The 19,098-nt window shown below is 46.1% G+C and overlaps 1 protein-coding gene across 3 annotated transcripts in view; it reads left to right on the top strand.

Annotated features, from left to right (window-relative positions):
- pign (phosphatidylinositol glycan anchor biosynthesis, class N) overlaps nt 1-19,098 on the top strand; it is a 154,009-nt gene that overhangs the window by 33,387 nt on the left and 101,524 nt on the right. For all 3 annotated transcript variants that reach the window (XM_085989264.1, XM_085989265.1, XM_085989266.1), the window contains exons 6-9: nt 3,410-3,516; nt 4,951-5,075; nt 11,152-11,282; nt 13,814-13,930. In XM_085989264.1, the coding sequence (XP_085845390.1) occupies nt 3,410-3,516; nt 4,951-5,075; nt 11,152-11,282; nt 13,814-13,930 (480 nt within the window). The remainder of the gene's footprint in view (nt 1-3,409; nt 3,517-4,950; nt 5,076-11,151; nt 11,283-13,813; nt 13,931-19,098) is intronic.

The following is a 19,098-nucleotide window of genomic DNA, read 5'->3' as shown; positions in this document are numbered from 1 at the left end:
TGAAGCCTCTTTGCATCCTCCTCACAACTTACATTCCCACCCAGCTTTGTATCATCAGCAAACTTGGATATATTACATTTGGTCCCCTCATCCAAATCATTGATGTAGATTGTGAATAGCTGAGGCCCAAGCACTGATCCTTGCGGATGCCAATGGTGGAGCGATGAACATAAGAATTAGGAGCAGGAGTGGGCCATACGGCCCCTCGAGCCTGCTCCGCCATTCAATAAGATCATGGCTGATCTTCGACCTCAACTCCACTTTCCCGCCCGATCCCCATATCCCTTGATTCCCCTAGAGTCCAAAAATCTATCGATCTCAGCCTTGAATATACTCAACGACTGAGCCTCCACAGCCCTCTGGGGTAGAGAATTCCAAAGATTCACAACCCTCTGAGTGAAGAAATTCCTCCTCATCTCAGTCTTAAATGGCCGACCCCTTATCCCGAGACAATCCCCCCTAGTTCTAGACTCTCCAGCCAGGGGAAACAACCTCTCAGCATCTACCCTGTCAATCCCCCTCAGAATCTTGTATGCTTCAACGAGATCACTTCTCATTCTTCTAAATCCCAGAGAGAGTAGGCCCAATCGGGGATTCGCAAGAGGCCAGAATTAGAAGACCATCAATGTGGTAACGCTTTCACTGCATTGCTCCATGCATTGAATGCTAGAATGATACAGCACAGAAGGAGGCCATTCGGCCCATTGTGCCTATGCCGGCTGTTAAAAAGAGCTATCCAGTTAGTCCCACTGTCCCGCTCTTTCCCCGTCTCCAAGCAAATTACTCCTTTTCAAGTATTTATCCAATTCCCTTTTGAAAGCAAATTATTGAATCTGCTTCCACCGCCCTTTCAGTCATTCCAGATCACAACAACTCGCTGCGTAATTTTTTTTTCCTCATGTCGTCTCTGGTTCTTTTGCCATTTAGATCTTTGTCCTTTGGTTACCGACCCTTCTGCCACTGTAAACAGTTTCTCCTTATTTACTCTATCAAAACCATTCAAGACTTCGAACACCTCTAGTAAATCTCCCCTGAACCTTCTTTGCTCTAAGGAGAACAACTTACAGCCTTTCGGACTCAATATCGAGTTCAACAATTTCAGATCATAACCTCGGCCCCTATTATATTTTTTATCCACACTTTTGGTTTGTGCCTTTCCCTTTTTTTTTCTCCCTCCCACATGGCAGCTGTCTCTCACTCTGCCAGCGCATTTCACACTTCATCGAGAGCCATTGTTTGTTTCTTTACCTGTCCTATTACCATCGCGTCTCACCTTGAGTATCTCTTAATGTCTCTTCTTTCATCCCCTCCCCCATTTCCCAGCCCCCAAACTGCCTTTTAATCTCTTTCATTTCCTGCCTTTTATTCTCAGTTCTGACGAAGGGTTTCGACCTGAAACGTTGACTCTGTTTCTCTCTCCACGGATGTTGCCTGGCCTGCTGAGTTTTTCCAGCGTTTTCTGTTGTTATTTCGGATTTCCAGCATCCGCAGTATTTTGCTGTCGTATTAGTGTCCAGTTTCTCTAGTCTCTCCACATAACTGAAGTCTTTCATCCGTGGTACCATTCTGGTAAATCTCTTCTGCACGCTCGCATACCTAACTAATATTGAAAGACTTGACATTTGCTGCAATATAATACGAATATAGTCCTCACAGCAGTACTTGAAGATCCACATCCCCTTTCCAAATTGCACAGCTTTATTTTTTTCTCCTGCCAAAAGTCAGGTCCAGAGGGCGAGTACATCACGTTCACGGTATCAACATGGCAATTGCACCATGCAGTGATACACACGCAACAGATCTGTGGTGTCATCTCTGGGACCAGATCCGTGGGCAGCACCCTCGCCTCTGAGTCAGAAGGTTGTGGGTTCATAATCCCACACCAGAGACTTGAACACAAAAATCTAGGCTGACACTCTCAGTGCAGCACTGAGGGAGTGCTGCACTGTTGGAGGTGCCGTCTTTCGGATGAGACGTTAAACCGAGGCCCCGTCTGCTCTCTCAGGTGGATGTAATTGATCCTATTGCCCTATGCGTTTCCTGCATTACAACCGTGACTGCACTTCATTGGCTGTAAACATCTTTGGGATGTCCAGTGGTCGTGAAAGGCGCTATATAAATGCAAGTCTTTTTTTTAATCTAGAAAACACTGGGTAATTTCTGAGATTTTTTTCCCCCTCAAATTTGGTGGTGGGGCGGGACTTTTTTCCTTCTAATTCACCGCCTCAAAATATCCAGGAATATGCATCAGTAGAAATGGGGGGGGGGGGGGGGGGAAATTGATTTTAATGATCCCTACGTATATTGCTTTACTAACGACTAAAACAAGTCAATTGCAGCAAGGTTCATTTGCAATTGGAACTGCAACAAATTACAGGAAGACATTAATAAACTTGCCGAATGGGCATATAATTGGCAAATGAATTTCAACACAGATAAGTGTGCGGTATTACATTTTGGTAAGAAAAATAAGGAGGTCACATATTACTTGGAAAATCAGAATCTCAATGTGGTGGAAGAGCAAAGGGCTCTCGGAGTACAAATACACAAATCACTAAGTAGCGACACAGGTTAGCAAGGCCATTAAAAAAAAAAAGCAAACCAAGCACTCGGGTTTATTTCTAGAGTTATAGAATTGAGAAGGAGAGAAGTTATGCTAAAATTCTATTGCACTTTGGTTAGACCACACTTGGAGCACTGCGTACAGTTCTGGTTGCCATATTATAAAAAGGATATAGAGACACTGGAGGGGGTGCAGAGAAGATTTACAAGGATGATTCCAGGAATGCGAGGGTATACATATCGGGAAAGGATGAACAGGCTGGGCCTCTTTTCTCTTGAAAAGAGAAGGCTGAGGGGTGACCTAATAGAGGTCTTTAAAATTAAGACAGGTTTTGATAGAGTGGATACAGAGAGAATGTTTCCACTTGTGGGGAAGAGCATAACGAGAGGCTGTCAATATAAGATAGTCACCAAGAAATCCAATAGGGAATTCAGGAGAAACTTCTTTACCCAGAGAGTGGTGAGAATGTGGAACTCGCTACCACAGGGAGTGGTTGAAGCGAATAGTGTAGATGTATTTAAGGGGAGGCTGGACAAGCACATGAGGGAGACGGGAATAGAGGGTTATGCCAACAGTTAGATGAGGAAAGACGGGAGGAGGCTCGAGTGGAGCATAAACGCCGGCATGGACTGGTTGGGCCGAATGGCTTGTTTCTGTGCTGTATATCCTGTGTAAACTGAATTATCAGTCAGAAATTTTGATAAATGAGTCCATGGCCCTATTAAGCGTTATGATCCATTGTTTGATCTGGGTGTGCGAACTCCAGTGTATAAAGTACCTATTTTTCACTATTGAGAAGGAATCATAGTTATTTCTGGCTTAAGTTGTCATTCTTGTATGATACAGGTGCCAGTGGAGACCATGTTTATACACACATGTACCCAGCCGAGAAGGAGGATTTTGCTGCTGAAGATGCATCAAAGCTGGACACTTGGGTATTCAATGAAGTAAAGGTATCTGGAATGTACTACATTTGGTTGGACACTTGCCAACACTAAATGGGAAATGCTGACTTTCTTCCGGGAGATGTTAATTGTCCCCTTTTCAATACGACGATCCTCCAATTCTGCCCTCTTGAGCATCTCCGATTTTAATCGCTCCACCATTGGCGGACGTGTCTTCGGCTGCCTGGGCCCTAAACCTCTCCGCCTCTCTCTCCTCCTTTAAGACGCTCCTTTAAAACCTACCTCTTTGACCAAGCTTTTGGTCATCTGTCTTAATATCTCCTTATGTGGCTCGGTGTCAAAATTATGTTCGATAATCGCTCCTGTGAAACGCCTTGGGACGTTTTACTACGTTAAAGGCGCTGTACAAATGCAGGTGGTTGTTGTTGTAAGAGGCCCTTACTTTTTATTGTGTTGGTGCTGCAAACACTTCCACATTTTTCAGAAGCTATGTGAAATCTGTCACTGATGTGTTTGACACATGGATGGTACAGATAATACAGATAGGAATATCGTTGATCTAACTTTAGAGAATGGTAATTACATTATAAGAAATCCATTTGGGGGTGGGGTGGGGGGAGGGGAAGTGATTGGCGCAGTGGGTTAGACACTAACCTTTCACTTCTGGGACCCGAGTTGAAATCTTGCCCAGACAGATGGAATGAAAATCTCCTCTGTTTACTCACTGTGAGGATCCAATGTGAAATGGGTTTAAGCATTCTCAATCTAATGTCAGCCCATGGCTCAGTGGGCAGTACCCTCGCCTCTGAATTAGAAGGTTGTGGGTTCAAGTCCCCACTCCAGAGACTTGAGCACAAAAATCTCTGCTGACACTCCCAGTGTAGTACTGAGGGAGCGCTGCACTGTCGGAGGTGCCGTCTTTCGGAATGGACGTTAAACCGAGGCCCCGTCTGCTCCCTCAGGTGGATGTAAAAGATCCCGTGGCCACTATTTCAAAGAACAGTAGGGGAGTTCTTCCCAGTGTCCTGGCCAATATTTACCCCTCAATCAACTTGGCAAAAACAGATTATCTGGTCAATCATCACATTGTTGTTTGTGGGAGCTTGCTGTGCGTAAATTGGCTGCCGCATTTCCTACATTACAACAGTGAATACACTTCAAAAAGTACTTCATTGGCTGTAAAGCGCTTTGGGACGTCTGGTGGTCGTGAAAGGCTGTTTAGAAATGCAAGTCTTTGTTTTCTTTCCAGTTCTTGGGTAGCATGGACCTACAGCACAAAACTGCCCCTAATTTGACGGTAATTGTCAATCACACTTTGAGCTGTGGAAATGGGATGAATTGGTGTAGTAGTGGGGTGTTCTTCCGAAGTTGGCTTTGAGACATGTTGTGGGGCCACAGTAGAAGGTACACCTACCTGGCTGTGCCAACTAATGTTTGTTGCCTGGTATCACAATGCCTTTTTCTTGTTCTATTTTTCAACAGGACTTTTTTGAATTTGCCAAAAGTAATGAAACACTCTCAAACAAAATGAGGGCAGATCAGGTTGTTTATTTCCTGCATTTACTTGGGCTGGACACAAATGGACATGCTCACAGACCAATGTCAAGGTAACTTTTTATTCCTTTTAACTTGAATGGTTTTCCTGCCCTTTGGGCCTTGGCTTTTCATCTCCCGAAGTTTGCTAGATTCAGGGATAGTTCCCTGGTTGAAAGGCAGCAAATGTTAAATCATTGCTCAAAAACCGAGGCAAGGACAAACTAAGGACAATGTGCCAGTGAGTTTAAAATCAGTAGTGGGAAAATTGCGAGAATCCATTATAAGTGAGTATTTGGATAATTATAAGCTGATGAGGGAAAGTTCACTTGGTTTTCTGGAAGGATGTCTAGCTAAGAGGTTTTTTTTGACAGTCAGTGCATTGATGGATAGAGTAGGATGTTGTATACATGGATTATCAGAAGGCATTTGATACGGTTCCACACTAGAAATCGCTAGCTAAAATTGAGGTGCATAGAATTAGATATAATATGGCGGCACAAATAGGAAACTTAACTGGAGTAAGGAGACATTGAAACGTACAAGATTCTGAGGGGGGATTGTCAGGGTAGATGCTGAGAGGTTGTTTCCCCCTGGCTGGAGAGTCTAGAACTAGGGGTCACAGTCTCAGGATAAGGGGTCAGCTATTTAGGACTGAGATGAGGAGGAATTTCTTCACTCAGAGGGTTGTGAATCTTTGGAATTCTGTGCCCCAGAGGACTGTGGATGCTGAATCTTTGAACATATTCAAGGCTGAGATCAGTAGATTTTTGGACTCTAGGGGAATCGAGGGATATGGAGATCAGGCGGCGAAAGTGGAGTTGAGGTCGAAGATCAGCCGTGATCTTATTGAATGGCGGAGCAGGCTCGAGGGGTCGTATGGCCAACTCCTGCTCCTAATTCTTATGTTCTTATGAGACAGAGAATTGGAATGAAATAGGCTTTTTTCCCCTTTTCGTTCCATGTAAAAATGATGCAGATTTGGAAGCTGTTTCAATGTTTGCAGCTGATACTAGGAGAGGGCGTACGGCCAAGAAGGGAGCAGAAAATTTTAAAAAGGGTCTTTCAATAAAGAGAATGGGTGGCTTGATGCGGTATGACAAAGTGAATGTTGGTACGTTTGGACAGTTTAAATGGACAAAAGAAGTTGGGAATCTGGGGCGTAAGTCATTAAAAGCTAACTCACAGGTGCAAAAAGTTACATAGAATTACATAGAAATTATAACACAGAAACAATCAATGTTGGTGTTTATCCTGCTCCACATGAGCAATAGTCCTCACCCCACGTGCCTGCCCAGTTCCCATATCACTATCACCTTTTCATTGAAACATCTGTCTCGTTCAATTTTAAATCATGGCCCCTGTTGCAACCACTAACTCTGGTCGTGCATTCCACTGCCTCACAACCCTCTGTGCAAAAATGTCCAGCTGTGGCTCAGTTGGTAACACCCTCGCCTCTGAGTCAGATGGTTGTGGGTTCAAGTCCCACTCCAGAGACTTGAGCACAAAAGTCTAGGCTGACACTCCCAGTGCAGTACTGAGGGAGTGCGGCACTGTCGGAGGTGATGTCTTTTGGATGAGACATTCACTGATGATTGCACACTGTTCAGCACCATTCGAGACTCGTCAGATACTGACGCAGTCCGTGTCCATATGCAGCGAGACCTGGACAACATTCAGACTTGGGCTGACAAGTGGCAAGTAACATTCGCACCACACAAGTGCCAGGCAATGACCATCTCCAACAAGCGAGACTCTAACCATCTCCCCTTGACATTCAATGGCATTACCATCGCTGAATCCCTCACTATCAACATCCTGGGGGTTACCATTGATCAGAAACTGAACTGGACCGGCCATATAAATACTGTGGCTACAAGAGCAGGCCAGAGGCTGGGAATTCTGCGGCGAGTGTCTCACCTCCTGACTCCCCAAAGCCTTTCCACCATCTACAAGGCACAAGTCAGGAGTGTGATGGAATACTCTCCACTTGCCTGGATGAGTGCAGCTCCAACAACACTCAAGAAGCTCGACACCATTCAGGATAAAGCAGCCCGCTTGATTGGCACTCCATCCACCACCTTCAACATTCACTCCCTCCACCACCGGCGCACTGTGGCTGCAGTGTGTACCATCTACAAGATGCACTGCAGCAACTCGCCAAAGCTCCTTCAACAGCACCTTCCAAACCCGCGACCTCTACCACTTAGAAGGACAAGGGCAGCAGACGCATGGGAACATCACCACCTACAAGTTCCCCTCCAAGCCACACACCATCCTGACTTGGACCTGTATCGCCGTTCCTTCACTGTCGCTGGGCCAAAATCCTGGAACTCCCTTCCTAACAGCATTGTGGGTGTACCTACACCATATGGACTGCAGCGGTTCAAGAAGGCGGCTCACCACCATCTTCTCAAGGGCAATTAGGGATGGGCACTAAATGCAGGCCTAGCCAGCCAGCGACGCCCACATCCCATCAATGAATAAAAAAATTTTAAAAACCCGAGGCCCCGTCTGCCCCCTCAGGTGGACATAAAAGATCCCATGGGCACTATTTTGAAGAAGAGCAGGGGAGTTCTCCCCGGTGTCCTGGGGCCAATATTTATCCCTCAATCAACATCACTAAAACAGATTATCTGGTCATTATCACATTGCTGTTTGTGGGAGCTTGCTGTGCACAAATTGGCTGCCACGTTTCTTACATTACAACAGTGACTACACGCCAAAAAGTACTTCATTGGCTTTAAAGCGCTGTGGGACGTCCGGTGGTTGTGAAAGGCGCTGTATAAATGCAAGTCTTTTTCTTTTCTCCCTCGTGTTTATCCAGCTTCCCCTTAAATGCATCTGTGCTATTTGCCTCAATCACTCCCTGTGGTAGTGAGTTGCACATTCTCACCACTCTCTGGTTAAAGAGGTTTTTCCTGAATTCCCCATTGGATTTATTAGTGACTATCTTACGTTTACGTCTGTTATTGCTAGAATCCAATGGTCTCACCATCTGCCCTTTTCATAGCCTATTAATCAAGCAGACTTTGATAGCCTGGGGGTAAGCTGTGTCTATTGTGACATATCTGAGAGATGTGTACACCAGCAAGCTGCTTCTTTCATTTTAATGAGTAATCCCAGTCAAATTAATTAAATATGTCATGGCTATGAGTTTAGATAAATCCTGTGGCGCTGGTGTGATTTTAAAAAACCTGATGCCAGATAGGGGAGGAGTCTGCAGCGCCACTGAAAACCACTGCAAGCGTCTGACTTGGTTTTTAATTTCTTCAGATCCCTGAGCAGTTAAGTGGAATAGCCTAGATTTTTAATTTTAAATACAGTGAAACTTGCATAAACGGACACCTGCAAAAAAAAAAAAAAAACCACACCGGACATTTATTGAGAGACCCAGATGACTTGCATGGTAAAATATACACGAGGCACTCTGGAAACCACGGACACGCGCAAATTACGAACCCCAGACAGCTTTCACTGCACCTTTTTTACACCTTAAAGCACGGGATGCGCAGATCAGCGCGAGGCCGCAGCGGGTTTTGTGAAAGAGATGGCTTTGATAGAATGGGGGAGCTCTTTACCTGGCCTCCACAGCTCTCTCTCTGGGATTGAATGCTCGCGCAGGATAGAGCGGTTTCTCTGCCGCTGTGGATGCTGGGTAAAGAGCTCTCCATTCTACTGATTTTTTTTTACAGTAGTGCACGCAATGACCATTTTGTACATAAGGACACCTGCAAATAAGGGGCAGCTGACGCCAGTCCTTAAAGTTTTCATGATTTTCAGATTTCACTGTATCTCTGCTAAGTGGCTTATTGGAAGGATAAGAAAGAAAGACTTGCATTTCTACAGCACCTTTCACGACCACCGGACGTCCCAAAGCACTTTGCAGCCAATGAAGTACTTTTTGAAGTGTAGTCGCTGTTGTAATGTAGGAAATACGACAGCCAATTCATGCACAGCAAGCTCCCACAAACAGCAATGCGATAATGACCAGATAATCTATTTTAGTGATGGTGATTGAGGGATAAATATTAGCCAGGACTCTCCCCTGCTTGCCTTCAAAATAGTGCCAGAAGTTCTTTTACGTCCACCTGAGGGAGCAGATGGGGCCTCGGTTTAACATCTCATCTGAAAGACGGCTCCTCCGACAGTGCAACGCTCCCTCAGTACTGCACTGGAGTGTCAGCCTAGATTTTTGTGCTCAAGTCTCTGGAGTGGGACTTGAACCCACAACCCTCTGACTCCGAGGCGAGGGTGCCGCCCACTGAGCCACGGCTGACACATTTGTAATGCTTATTTTTTTTTCTTATGCATTTTGTACAGCGAGTATGATAACACAGTGGAAGATTACATTTGTCTTCTCTTCATTCATCAGTAAGAAGCACACCCAGGTTATATTAAATTCACTAAAACCACTCCAGTATCTGAGCTCAGAAGAAGTTTGTTTTATTCCAGCAGTGTGGCATTCGACAGTGTATCTTCTATATCAGGTCATATCCTGTCTATTTGAGGGATTGCTGAATTAGTCACATTATAGGCTGCAAACTAAAAATAAAATTCTTCAGGGGCTTGACAGGGTAGATGCTGAGAGGTTGTTTCCCCCTGGCTGTAAAGTCTGGAACTAGGGGTCATAGTCTCAGGATAATGAGTCGGCCATTTAGGACAAAGATGAGGAGAAATTTCTTCACCGAGGGTTGTGAATCTTTGGAATTCTGAGGATATTCAAGGCTGAGATCGATAGATTTTTAGACACTTAGGGAACCAAGGGACATGGGGATAGTGCAGGCAAGTGGAGTTGAGGTAGAAGATCGGCCGTGATCTTACTGAATGGCGCAGCAGGCTCGAGGGACCGAATGGCCGACTCCTGCTCCTATTTCGTCTGTTCTTATGAACTGGTTTGAGGTTGTCCAGATTTATTTTGCTTTGGATGGCAGATTCTTCACTCCAGCTGGACTGAATCTCTGGTTACCAGGGTTGAAAAGCCAGTATTCCAACTGCCTGTATCATCCAGTCCCTGTACTCAAGCATTTGAAATCCTTTATTCCCGCAGTGTAACATTCAACTGTGTATCTTCTAAATCAAGATAGTACCCCCCACCATTCTATAGTTTACAGAATACCGCATTGTCCTTGTGTCTATTTAAATAACGCTAAATTCTTCAATTGTATTTTCTGGGTTTCTAACTATCTGGAATATATTGGTAAAGGACTGGTAGTGCAGCGCTGTAAGTTACAAACATACGGACAATGACAGACAGGTAAAGACCCTCTGGTCCACCCCGCCTGTCCCACACAATGGCGATACCTCGTGTACCACAATATCTACACTCTCCACCCCACCCAAAACCACGGGATCTCCTGGGAGAGGCAAAAAAAAACAGGTAAAAAACCCAGGGCAGTTTGGGGGGGGGGGGAGGTGGGGAAATATGGGAAATTCCTCTCCGACCCATCTAAGTGATCGAAACTAGTCCAGGAGATCCCACTGGCCCTGAATTCCCTGCAGTACCCACCAGTTCCCTGCAGTAAGCACTGCAGCGGGTAGTCAAAACTGCCCAACGCATTACCGGCACCCGGCTACCGACCATAGAGCACATATACCAGAAACGCTGTCTACGGAGGTCACGGTCCATCATCAAAGACCCTACCCACCCCAGCCACAGTCTGTTCGCCCTCCTGCCATCTGGGAGACGCTACAGATGCATTCGCACCCGTACGACCAGATTTAGGAACAGCTTCTTTCCCAGGGCTGTCATCCTACTGAACTCTACAAATAAACTCTAAAGCCTGCACATCTGCCAATGCACTTTATTATGGTCATATTTATGTTAATATACTACAAGCCAAATGAATGTTGAATGTTAAATGTCTTAATCTAAGTGTACACTCTCGGGAGCCGCAAGCCTACATTTCATTGTACTGCACTTGTGCACTAACAATGACAATAAAAGTTGATTTGATTTGATTTGATTTGATTCTGTAAGAGGTGATCTCCGCCCCAGCCAGAAACAGGGCCAGCTCTCGCTTGAAGGAATTCAGCGAATCAGCGTCCACCACACGAGCTGGCAGCCTGTTCCAGAGGCCCACTATTCTCTGGAAAAATCATGAGTAAATTTGCTTTTCTAATGATTGTATCTGAACATTTATTATACAGTGAGTACAAGGAAAATATCCGAACAGTAGATAAAGGAATCCAGGAAGTTGTGTCCGTCATTCAAGACTTCTACAGGAATGATAACAAAACTGCCTTTATCTACACTTCTGACCATGGGATGACCGAGTGGGGTAAGAGCATTGATGTTTCTGGACAACAGTATTTAGATTGCAGCACATTGATATCTATAATTTAATTAATAAAGGTTGAGTGGTAACAGGTTTCCAAAGATACTACGCCTGTGGGTGGCACTGGCAGCGAGATGTTACGTCACTTTTTGCGTACTGTGGCTTCGCGCCTAACGTTATGTGACCATCAATCAGCTGCTGTTGAGCCGTTTATCTGAATTATTATTGGTGCAGTCGCTCAGATTCGCCACCAGGTGGTGCTGCACCAATGTATTTACTGGGGAATGGCAGCGATCTTTGCAAAGGTAAGTGAAGGATGAGGAATTCACACTAACTGACGGACAAAATGTCCTTCCTGGCAGAAAAAGAAATCTAAGAAGCTCATGTTACCAGCAAAAACGGCACCTGAAACAGAGGTGCACCCTGACGGCCTCCAGAAATGGCACACACCTTGACGATTGTGAATGGGGGACTCCCAACCTGTACAAACCCATGGTTTGTGGGCAGGCTGAGGAAGTAGCCTTGGCAGGCCGGCTTGAGACGAAACTGGGGCTGGGCGTCCCACCGACGTCAGTTGACCTCTATATTTATTAGGCTCCCGCTTGTATTCCGACGGGAGCACTGACTGCCTGAATCGAGCTCCACCCTAAAAATCAGAACGGGCGAAACCTCGAGCGGTAAGTTGCGTTTTTGTGGCTGCAATTTTCGGGGGGTGTGTGTGTGTAAACAGTGATGATGATACCAATTGACTGCAACAGGACGTAGAAAGGCTGGCAGAATGGGCAGACAAGTGGCAGATGGAATTTAATACAGAGAAGTGTGAGGTGATACATTTTGCCAGAAGGAACAGGGAGAGGCAATATACACTTAATGGCACAGTTTTAAAGAGTGTGCAGGGACAAAGGGACCTGGGAGTTAATGTGCATAGGTCCCTGAAGGTGGCAGGATATATTGAGAGAGTGGTTAGCAAAGCATAAGGGATCTTGGGCTTCATAGATAGAGGTATTGAGTACAAAAGCAGAGAGGTTTTGCTGAACCTTTATAAAGCGCTGGTTAGGCCACAACTGGAGTACTGCGCCCAGTTCTGGTCACCACACTTTAGGAAGGATATGAAGGCCCTTGAGAGGGTGCTGAGGAGATTTACCAGAATGGTTCTGGGGATGAGGGATCTTAGCTACAAGGACAGGTTGGAGAAGCTGGATTTGTTTTCATTAGAGCAAAGGAGGTTGAGGGGTGATTTGATAGAGGTGTACAAGATTATGACGGGTTTGGATAGGCTAGACGGGGAAAGGCTGTTCCCACTAGTTGATGGTACAAGGATTAGGAGACACAGATTTAAGGTTTTGGGCAAGAGATACAGGGAGGATGTGAGGAAAAACTATTTTATGCAAGCGAGTGGCGAGGACCTGGAACTCGCTGCTGACGGAAGTGGTGGAAGCGGAGACACTCAATGTTTTCAAGGGGAGACTGGATAGGCACTTGAGGGAAATAAACTTGCAGGGCTATGGGGATAGAGCGGGGGAATGGGACTGACTGGATTGGTCTACAGAGAGCCGGCACGGACTCGATGGGCCGAATGGCCTCCTTCTGTGCCGTTCTGACTCTGGGGGGAATTTTGCTGGTGCTCAGGGGGCGGGTTTGGGGGCAGGACTGCTGGCAAAATTGCAAAGATTGACAGCGGGTCCCGAACCCGCTGTCAACCCGCCTCCATACAATCTTCCCAAGTGTCGGGTCCCCGATTTGCACAGGGACCCGACACCTAGAGGCGGCAAGAGGATTATAGGCGCTTAACTGCCTGTTAACAGGCAGTTAAGAGGCTTTTTTCAATTTTGCCAAGTCGACTGCGGGCTTCCCGACACCACGCCAGGTAAGTGTGGCATGTTTTGAGTCTACTGTAATGTTTCTTCATTGATGACAGCTGTAGAAGTGGTGTGAAGGATCCAGTGGTACACTGGTGAATTTCAGAGGTAAGGAAATGCTGGGAAAATCATTAAAACATTTTTAGACTTTTCTGTAGGTAATAAGGTTTGAAGTGTTTGTGTAGTCCCACCTCATTGGGAGAACCTCTCTCACCAGTGACAGATGACTTCTGTAACCTCAGCTGCAGCTGCCATCTGTTTCATCCTAAGGAGAGAGTCATTGGAGAGCCTGGATGCAAGGGCTCACCTTTGTACAATGATTGGCAGTGTTTGCAGCACCTCCATGCTGTCAAACACTGAAAACTCATCTGTCAAACAAAAATGAGCCTGTCCCCTTTAAGAAAACCGGCTGATGACGCGTCATCAACTGACGTCATCTGACACCGGCTTTCTCCTAATTGGCCGGAAAACCCGCAGGGCGGGCTTAACCAGGCCAATTGACACAAAATAGCGTTCGGGCGTCGTTGGGGGTTGGGATTGGAACCCGCAAGTCAGCTGACCCGCCCCCCCCAACTCGCACCGAAAGGTAAGATTGCGCTCTATGACCCTGTTTTCAGCAATGCATCTTGGCTCATCAGAATCGTACTTCATTGCTGAATTTCTTTGTTGACGCAGGTTCCCACGGTGCAGGCCACCCCTCAGAAACCCTAACGCCATTGGTCGCATGGGGAGCTGGAGTAAATGGGCCACAGCCAGGCTCAAACCAACAGTTTCAGGATGATTTTCTGCAAGGTATAGTGAACTGCATTTAATGTTATTGTTTAAAAGTCGGGCCTCCTTTTTTTTTTATATAAACGAAAGACTTGCATTTATATAGTGCCTTTCACGACCTCCAGATATCCCAAAGCGCTTTACAGTCATTCATTTACACTTTGGGTACTGCGTACAATTCTGGTCGCTATATTATAGAAAGGTTATAGAGGCACTGGAGAGGTTGCAAAAAAAAATTTACAAGGATGATACCAGAAATGCGAGGTTATACCCATCAGGAAAGGATGAACAGGCTGGGCCTCTTTTTCTCTTGAATAGAAAAGGCTGAGTGGTGACCTAATAGAGGTCTTTAAAATTAGGAAAGGTTTCGATAGATTAGATGCCGAGACAGTGCTTCTACTTGTGGGGAAGAGCAACACTAGAGGCCATCGATATAAGAGAGTCACCAAGAAATCCAATAGGGAATTCGGAAGAAACTTCCTTACCCAGAGAGTGGTGAGAATGTGGAACTCGCTACCACAGGGAGTGGTTGAAGCGAATAGTATCGATGCATTTAAGGGGAGGCTGGACAAGCACATGAGGGAGAAGGGAATAGAGGGTTACGCTGATAGTTAGATGAGGAAAGACGGGAGGAGGCTCGAGTGGAGCATAAACACCGGCATGGAATGGTTGGGCTGAATGGCCTGTGTACCCTATGTAATCCTGTGTAACTTACTTTTGAAGTGTTGTCACTGTTGTAATGTAGGAAACTCTTCTGAGTGCACTATGCTTTTAAAAAGCGTAAACATTAGCAGTAATTCTTTTCCTCAAAATCCTTCCTGTGGAAAAATGGTCACAAATCCTGAAACTTAACTAGCAATTAAAATAAAGTTAAATTAAAATTAAAAGAAAATGGGAGAGACGTGGTGGAAAGGTGGAAAATGTTAAATTTAGGAATATTTTAGGGGTTTGATTTAATACGGTTGATACTGCAGCAATGTTCCCTGAAATCTGCGCGGCCGTGCAGCGCTCCAGGGGTCCCGCGCAGCCGACTTTTAAACGGAAAAACTGCGCATGTGCGGGGTATTGTGAATGGGCCATGCGGCACCAAAAACAATTGCAGGAAACATTTGCAGTAGGGAAAGAGTTAAAATGACATCGTTGGCAGTTTCACTGAATGGTGTAAAAAAGGCAGGTGCTAACATGAAAGGCCACATCTATAAAGATGCGGTCAAGATAGCTGACCTTTTGAAGAGAAAAAAAAGTAATTAAGTGGAGACAGGATGTCCAGCATTTCAACTGCCTTTAACAGCTTTATTACCTAGGTCGCATTCCAAGGTATCTTTTAATTAGCATTCAGCAGTTTGAGTGATTTGATTGAGGAGGCAGCTTACACATGTTTACATTCAGATTTGTAACCAATCCGTGAAGGTGCATGCGGGCCAAGATCCAATCAGGTGGCGGGAATGAATTGTGCATGAGGCTGCCATGCTTATATTGTAATGTATAAAAATGTAGTGTTTGCTGTAACAATTTGGAGAAGTCTGACTAAAGACTAAAGTCTCCCCACTGGTGTAATAAAGACAACTTGACTATCGATCCGAAAACCTTGTGTCGATTGTTGGTTTAAAATACTCCACAACACATTGTACTACAGCAATGAAGCTAAAATGGAAAACTTTATTGCATTGCGTGAACTGAAAACTTTTTTTTAAAGGAGATAGCGATCTGATTTAAGATGAAGAAAGATTCCCCCCCCTCCCTGCTTGTGATTTGTGTTCAATGGTACAATGTTGCAGACAGACATTTCTTATTGAACTTGGCAGCAATCACCACTGGGTCAAGCAGTTCAGGGGGCTCTTTTTTGATTGCCCAAAATTAATTACTTGTGTTTAAATATGTCGCCTTTCCAAAGCATGACTTTATGGCAGCAGGGTAATGGCGAACCCGATCGTGCACCGTAACAGAGTGTTTTAACATGCAGAATGGTACCGGGGGGGGATGAGGGATGTCCGATATGTGGGGAGACTGGAGAAGCTGGGATTGTTCACCTTGGAGCAGAGAAGGTTCAGGGGAGTTTTAATGGAAGTGTTCAAAAATTCTGAGGGGTTTTGATAGTGTCGATAAGGAGAATCTGTTTCCAGCGGCAGGAGGATTCAATTTAAGATAATTGTAAAAGAACCGGAGAGGAGACGAGGAGAATTTTTTCTTGTGCAGCAAGTTATAATCTGGAATGCGCTGCCTGAAAGGGCGGTGGAAGCGGATTCAACAACAACTTTCAAGAGGGAATTGAATATACAATTGAAAAGGAAAAATTTGCGGGGCTATGGGGAAAGAGAAGAGAAGAGAAGAGAAGGGGAGGGGGAGTGGGACTAATTGGAGAGCTCTTTGAAAGAGCCGGCACAAGCATGGCGGGCCGAATGGTCTCCTTCTGTGCTGTAAGATTCTCTGATTTTGTGCCTGTGATCACAGACCAGCTGGACACCTAAGGAGTAAAAGCCCTTTCTGTTACTGCATGACTCCGCACTCGGATGGCCACACAGGTATAGTGATAGCCCCGTGAGCCCCCAGGCAAGCTCATCATTCTGCAACGATCCTTGGTTCGGCCACACTTGGGAGTACTGTGCTCAGATCTGCTCTCCATATTATAAGAAGAATATAGAGGCACTGGAGAAGGTGTAAAAAAAGATCCACCAAGATGATACCAGAACTGAGAGGTTATACCGATCAGGAAAGGCAGCACAGACGGGGGCTCTAGAAAAGAGAAGACTGAGGGGTGACCTGATAGAGGTCCTTTTAACATTTTGGAAGGGTTTGATAGGGTAGACGTAGAGAAGATGTTTCTACTTGTGGGGGAGTCCAAAACTGGAGGGCATAAGTATAGGATAGTCTTTAATAAATCCAATAGGGAATTTAGGAGAAACTTCTTTACCCAGAGAGCGGAGAGAATGTGGAACTCGCTACCACAAGTAGTTGAGGCAAATCTTTTTGTTTTTTATTCGCTTATGGGATGTGGGCGTCGCTGGCAAGGCCGGCATTTATTGCCCATCCCTAGCTCCCCTTGAGAAGGTGGTGGTGAGCCGCCTTCTTGAACCGCCGCAGTGCGTGTGGTGAAGGTGCTCCCGCAGTGCTGTTAGGGAGGGAGTTCCAGGATTTTGACCCAGCGACGATGAAGGAACTGCCGATATATTTCCAAGTCAGGATGGTGTGTGACTTGGAGGGGAACTTGGAGGTGGTGGTGTTCCCATGCGCCTGCTGCCCTTGTCCTTCTAGGTGGAAGAGGTCACGGGTTTGGGAATAGCATAGATACATTTAAGGGAAAGATATACAAGCAAATGAAGGAGAAAGGAATGAAAGGATATGTTGATGGGGTTAGAAGAAGCAGGGTGGGAGGAGGCTCGTGTGGAGCATAAACCTGTTGGGCCGAATGGCCTGTTTCTGTGCTGTAGACTCGATGTCCTCTCCTATTGAGCCACTGTGTCAAGGCAAAATAAAACCAAAAATGAACTAATCACCTCTGGTGAACAGGGCATCGGTAACCTGCGTGATGCAGCAGTGCACCATGGACGGTGAGATGTTGCAAAGATCCCCTGTACTGGACCGGAATGAGCCCATTGTAGAGGCAGTGAGACTTCCACATCCACTGACGGTGCTGTTGGGAGTGCAAGATGCTGCTCTAAGGTCCAGTATGAAGATCCTACACCAGTCATGCAGCGTTTCCTTGGGAGAACAGTGTCTCCTGGTGCGTTGCTCCTTGGAAAGTTGGGAGTGCAAAATCGCATGGCGTGTGAACTGTTGGTTGGATAATGCCTCGCCCTTCTCATTCGCCACCTGTGCAGGTGGACTCTTCTCTGATCCCTCTGCTCTTCCTTCCTCATCAAGAAAGGCCAGATCCAGAGGAGATCCACAGGCAGGGGTCTTTTTCCTTTTAAGAGGTTGTGGGGCAACCTTTAAAACTCGCCCTCAATTACTCACTGGAGCCCTAAATGGCTTACTTGTGTCACAAAAGCAAAGCAATCTCACCTTGTACAAACATTGGGAGGGGATCTTATTGAAACATATAAGATTCTGAGGGGGATTGACAGGGTGGATGCTGAGAGGATGTTTCCCCTCATGGGGGAATCTAGAACTAGGGGGCACAGTCTCAGAATAAGGGGTCATCCATTTAAGACGGAGATGAGGAGGAATTTCTTCTCTGAGGGTCGTGAATCTTTGGAATTCTCTACCCTGGAGAGCTGTGGAGGCGGAGTCAGTGAATATATTCAAGGCGGAGATAGACAGACATTTGAACTACAAGGGAGTCGAGGGGTATGGGGAGAGAGTGGGAAAGTGGAGTTGAGGCCAAGATTGGATCAGCCATGATCTTATTGAATGGCGGAGCAGGCTCGAGGGGCCGATTGGCCGACTCCTGCTCCCGTTTCTTATGTTCTTGGCACCAGAACATTGCCTCCGCAGGGCCCTCCTATTCATTACTGACCTTGTCATTCGCACTGGGGAGGGCGGGATGATGGAAATGCAGCCTTTGATGACATTCCATCGCCCTGTCCTCATTTGCACGCAGCCGCTGACTTGCTGGCAGGTGCCGGGAGCGCGCACTCCGTTTTGAAAAACGCTAGCTAGGCCACAGCTGGAATACTGTGTGCAGTTCTGGTCGCCACACTATAGGAAGGATGTGATTGCATTGGAGAGGGTGCAGAGGAGATTCACCAGGATGTTACCTGGGTTGAAGCGCTTCAGTTATGAAGAGAGACTGGACAGGCTGGGGTTGTTTTCCTTAGAGCAGAGAAGGCTGAGGGGGGACCTGATTGAGGTGTACAAAATTATGAGGGGCAGAGATAGGGTAGATAGAAAGGAACTTTTCCCCTTAGCAGATGGGTCAGTAACCAGGGGGCATAGTTTCAAGGTAAGGGGCAGGAGGTTTAGAGGAGATTTGAGGAAAAACTTTTTCACCCAGAGGGTGGTTGGAATCTGGAACTCACTGCCTGAAAGGGTGGTAGAGGCAGGAACCCTCACAACATTCAAGAAGCATTTAGATGAGCACTTGAAACGTCATAGCATACAGGGCTACGGACCAAGTGCTGGAAAATGGGATTAGAATAGACAGGGATTGATGGCCGGCGCGGACACGATGGGCCGAAGGGCCTCTTTTTCTGTGCTGTATAACTCTTGAGTGGGCGGAGGCGCAGTGGAGTGTGTTCCCGAGGCAATTT

This window comes from Somniosus microcephalus, chromosome 5 (genome assembly GCF_052327205.1).
Source record: "Somniosus microcephalus isolate GS21.2 chromosome 5, FLI_Smic_1.0, whole genome shotgun sequence".
NCBI classification, from domain to species: Eukaryota; Metazoa; Chordata; class Chondrichthyes; order Squaliformes; family Somniosidae; genus Somniosus; species Somniosus microcephalus.
This window is presented reverse-complemented; position numbering and strand designations above follow the sequence as displayed.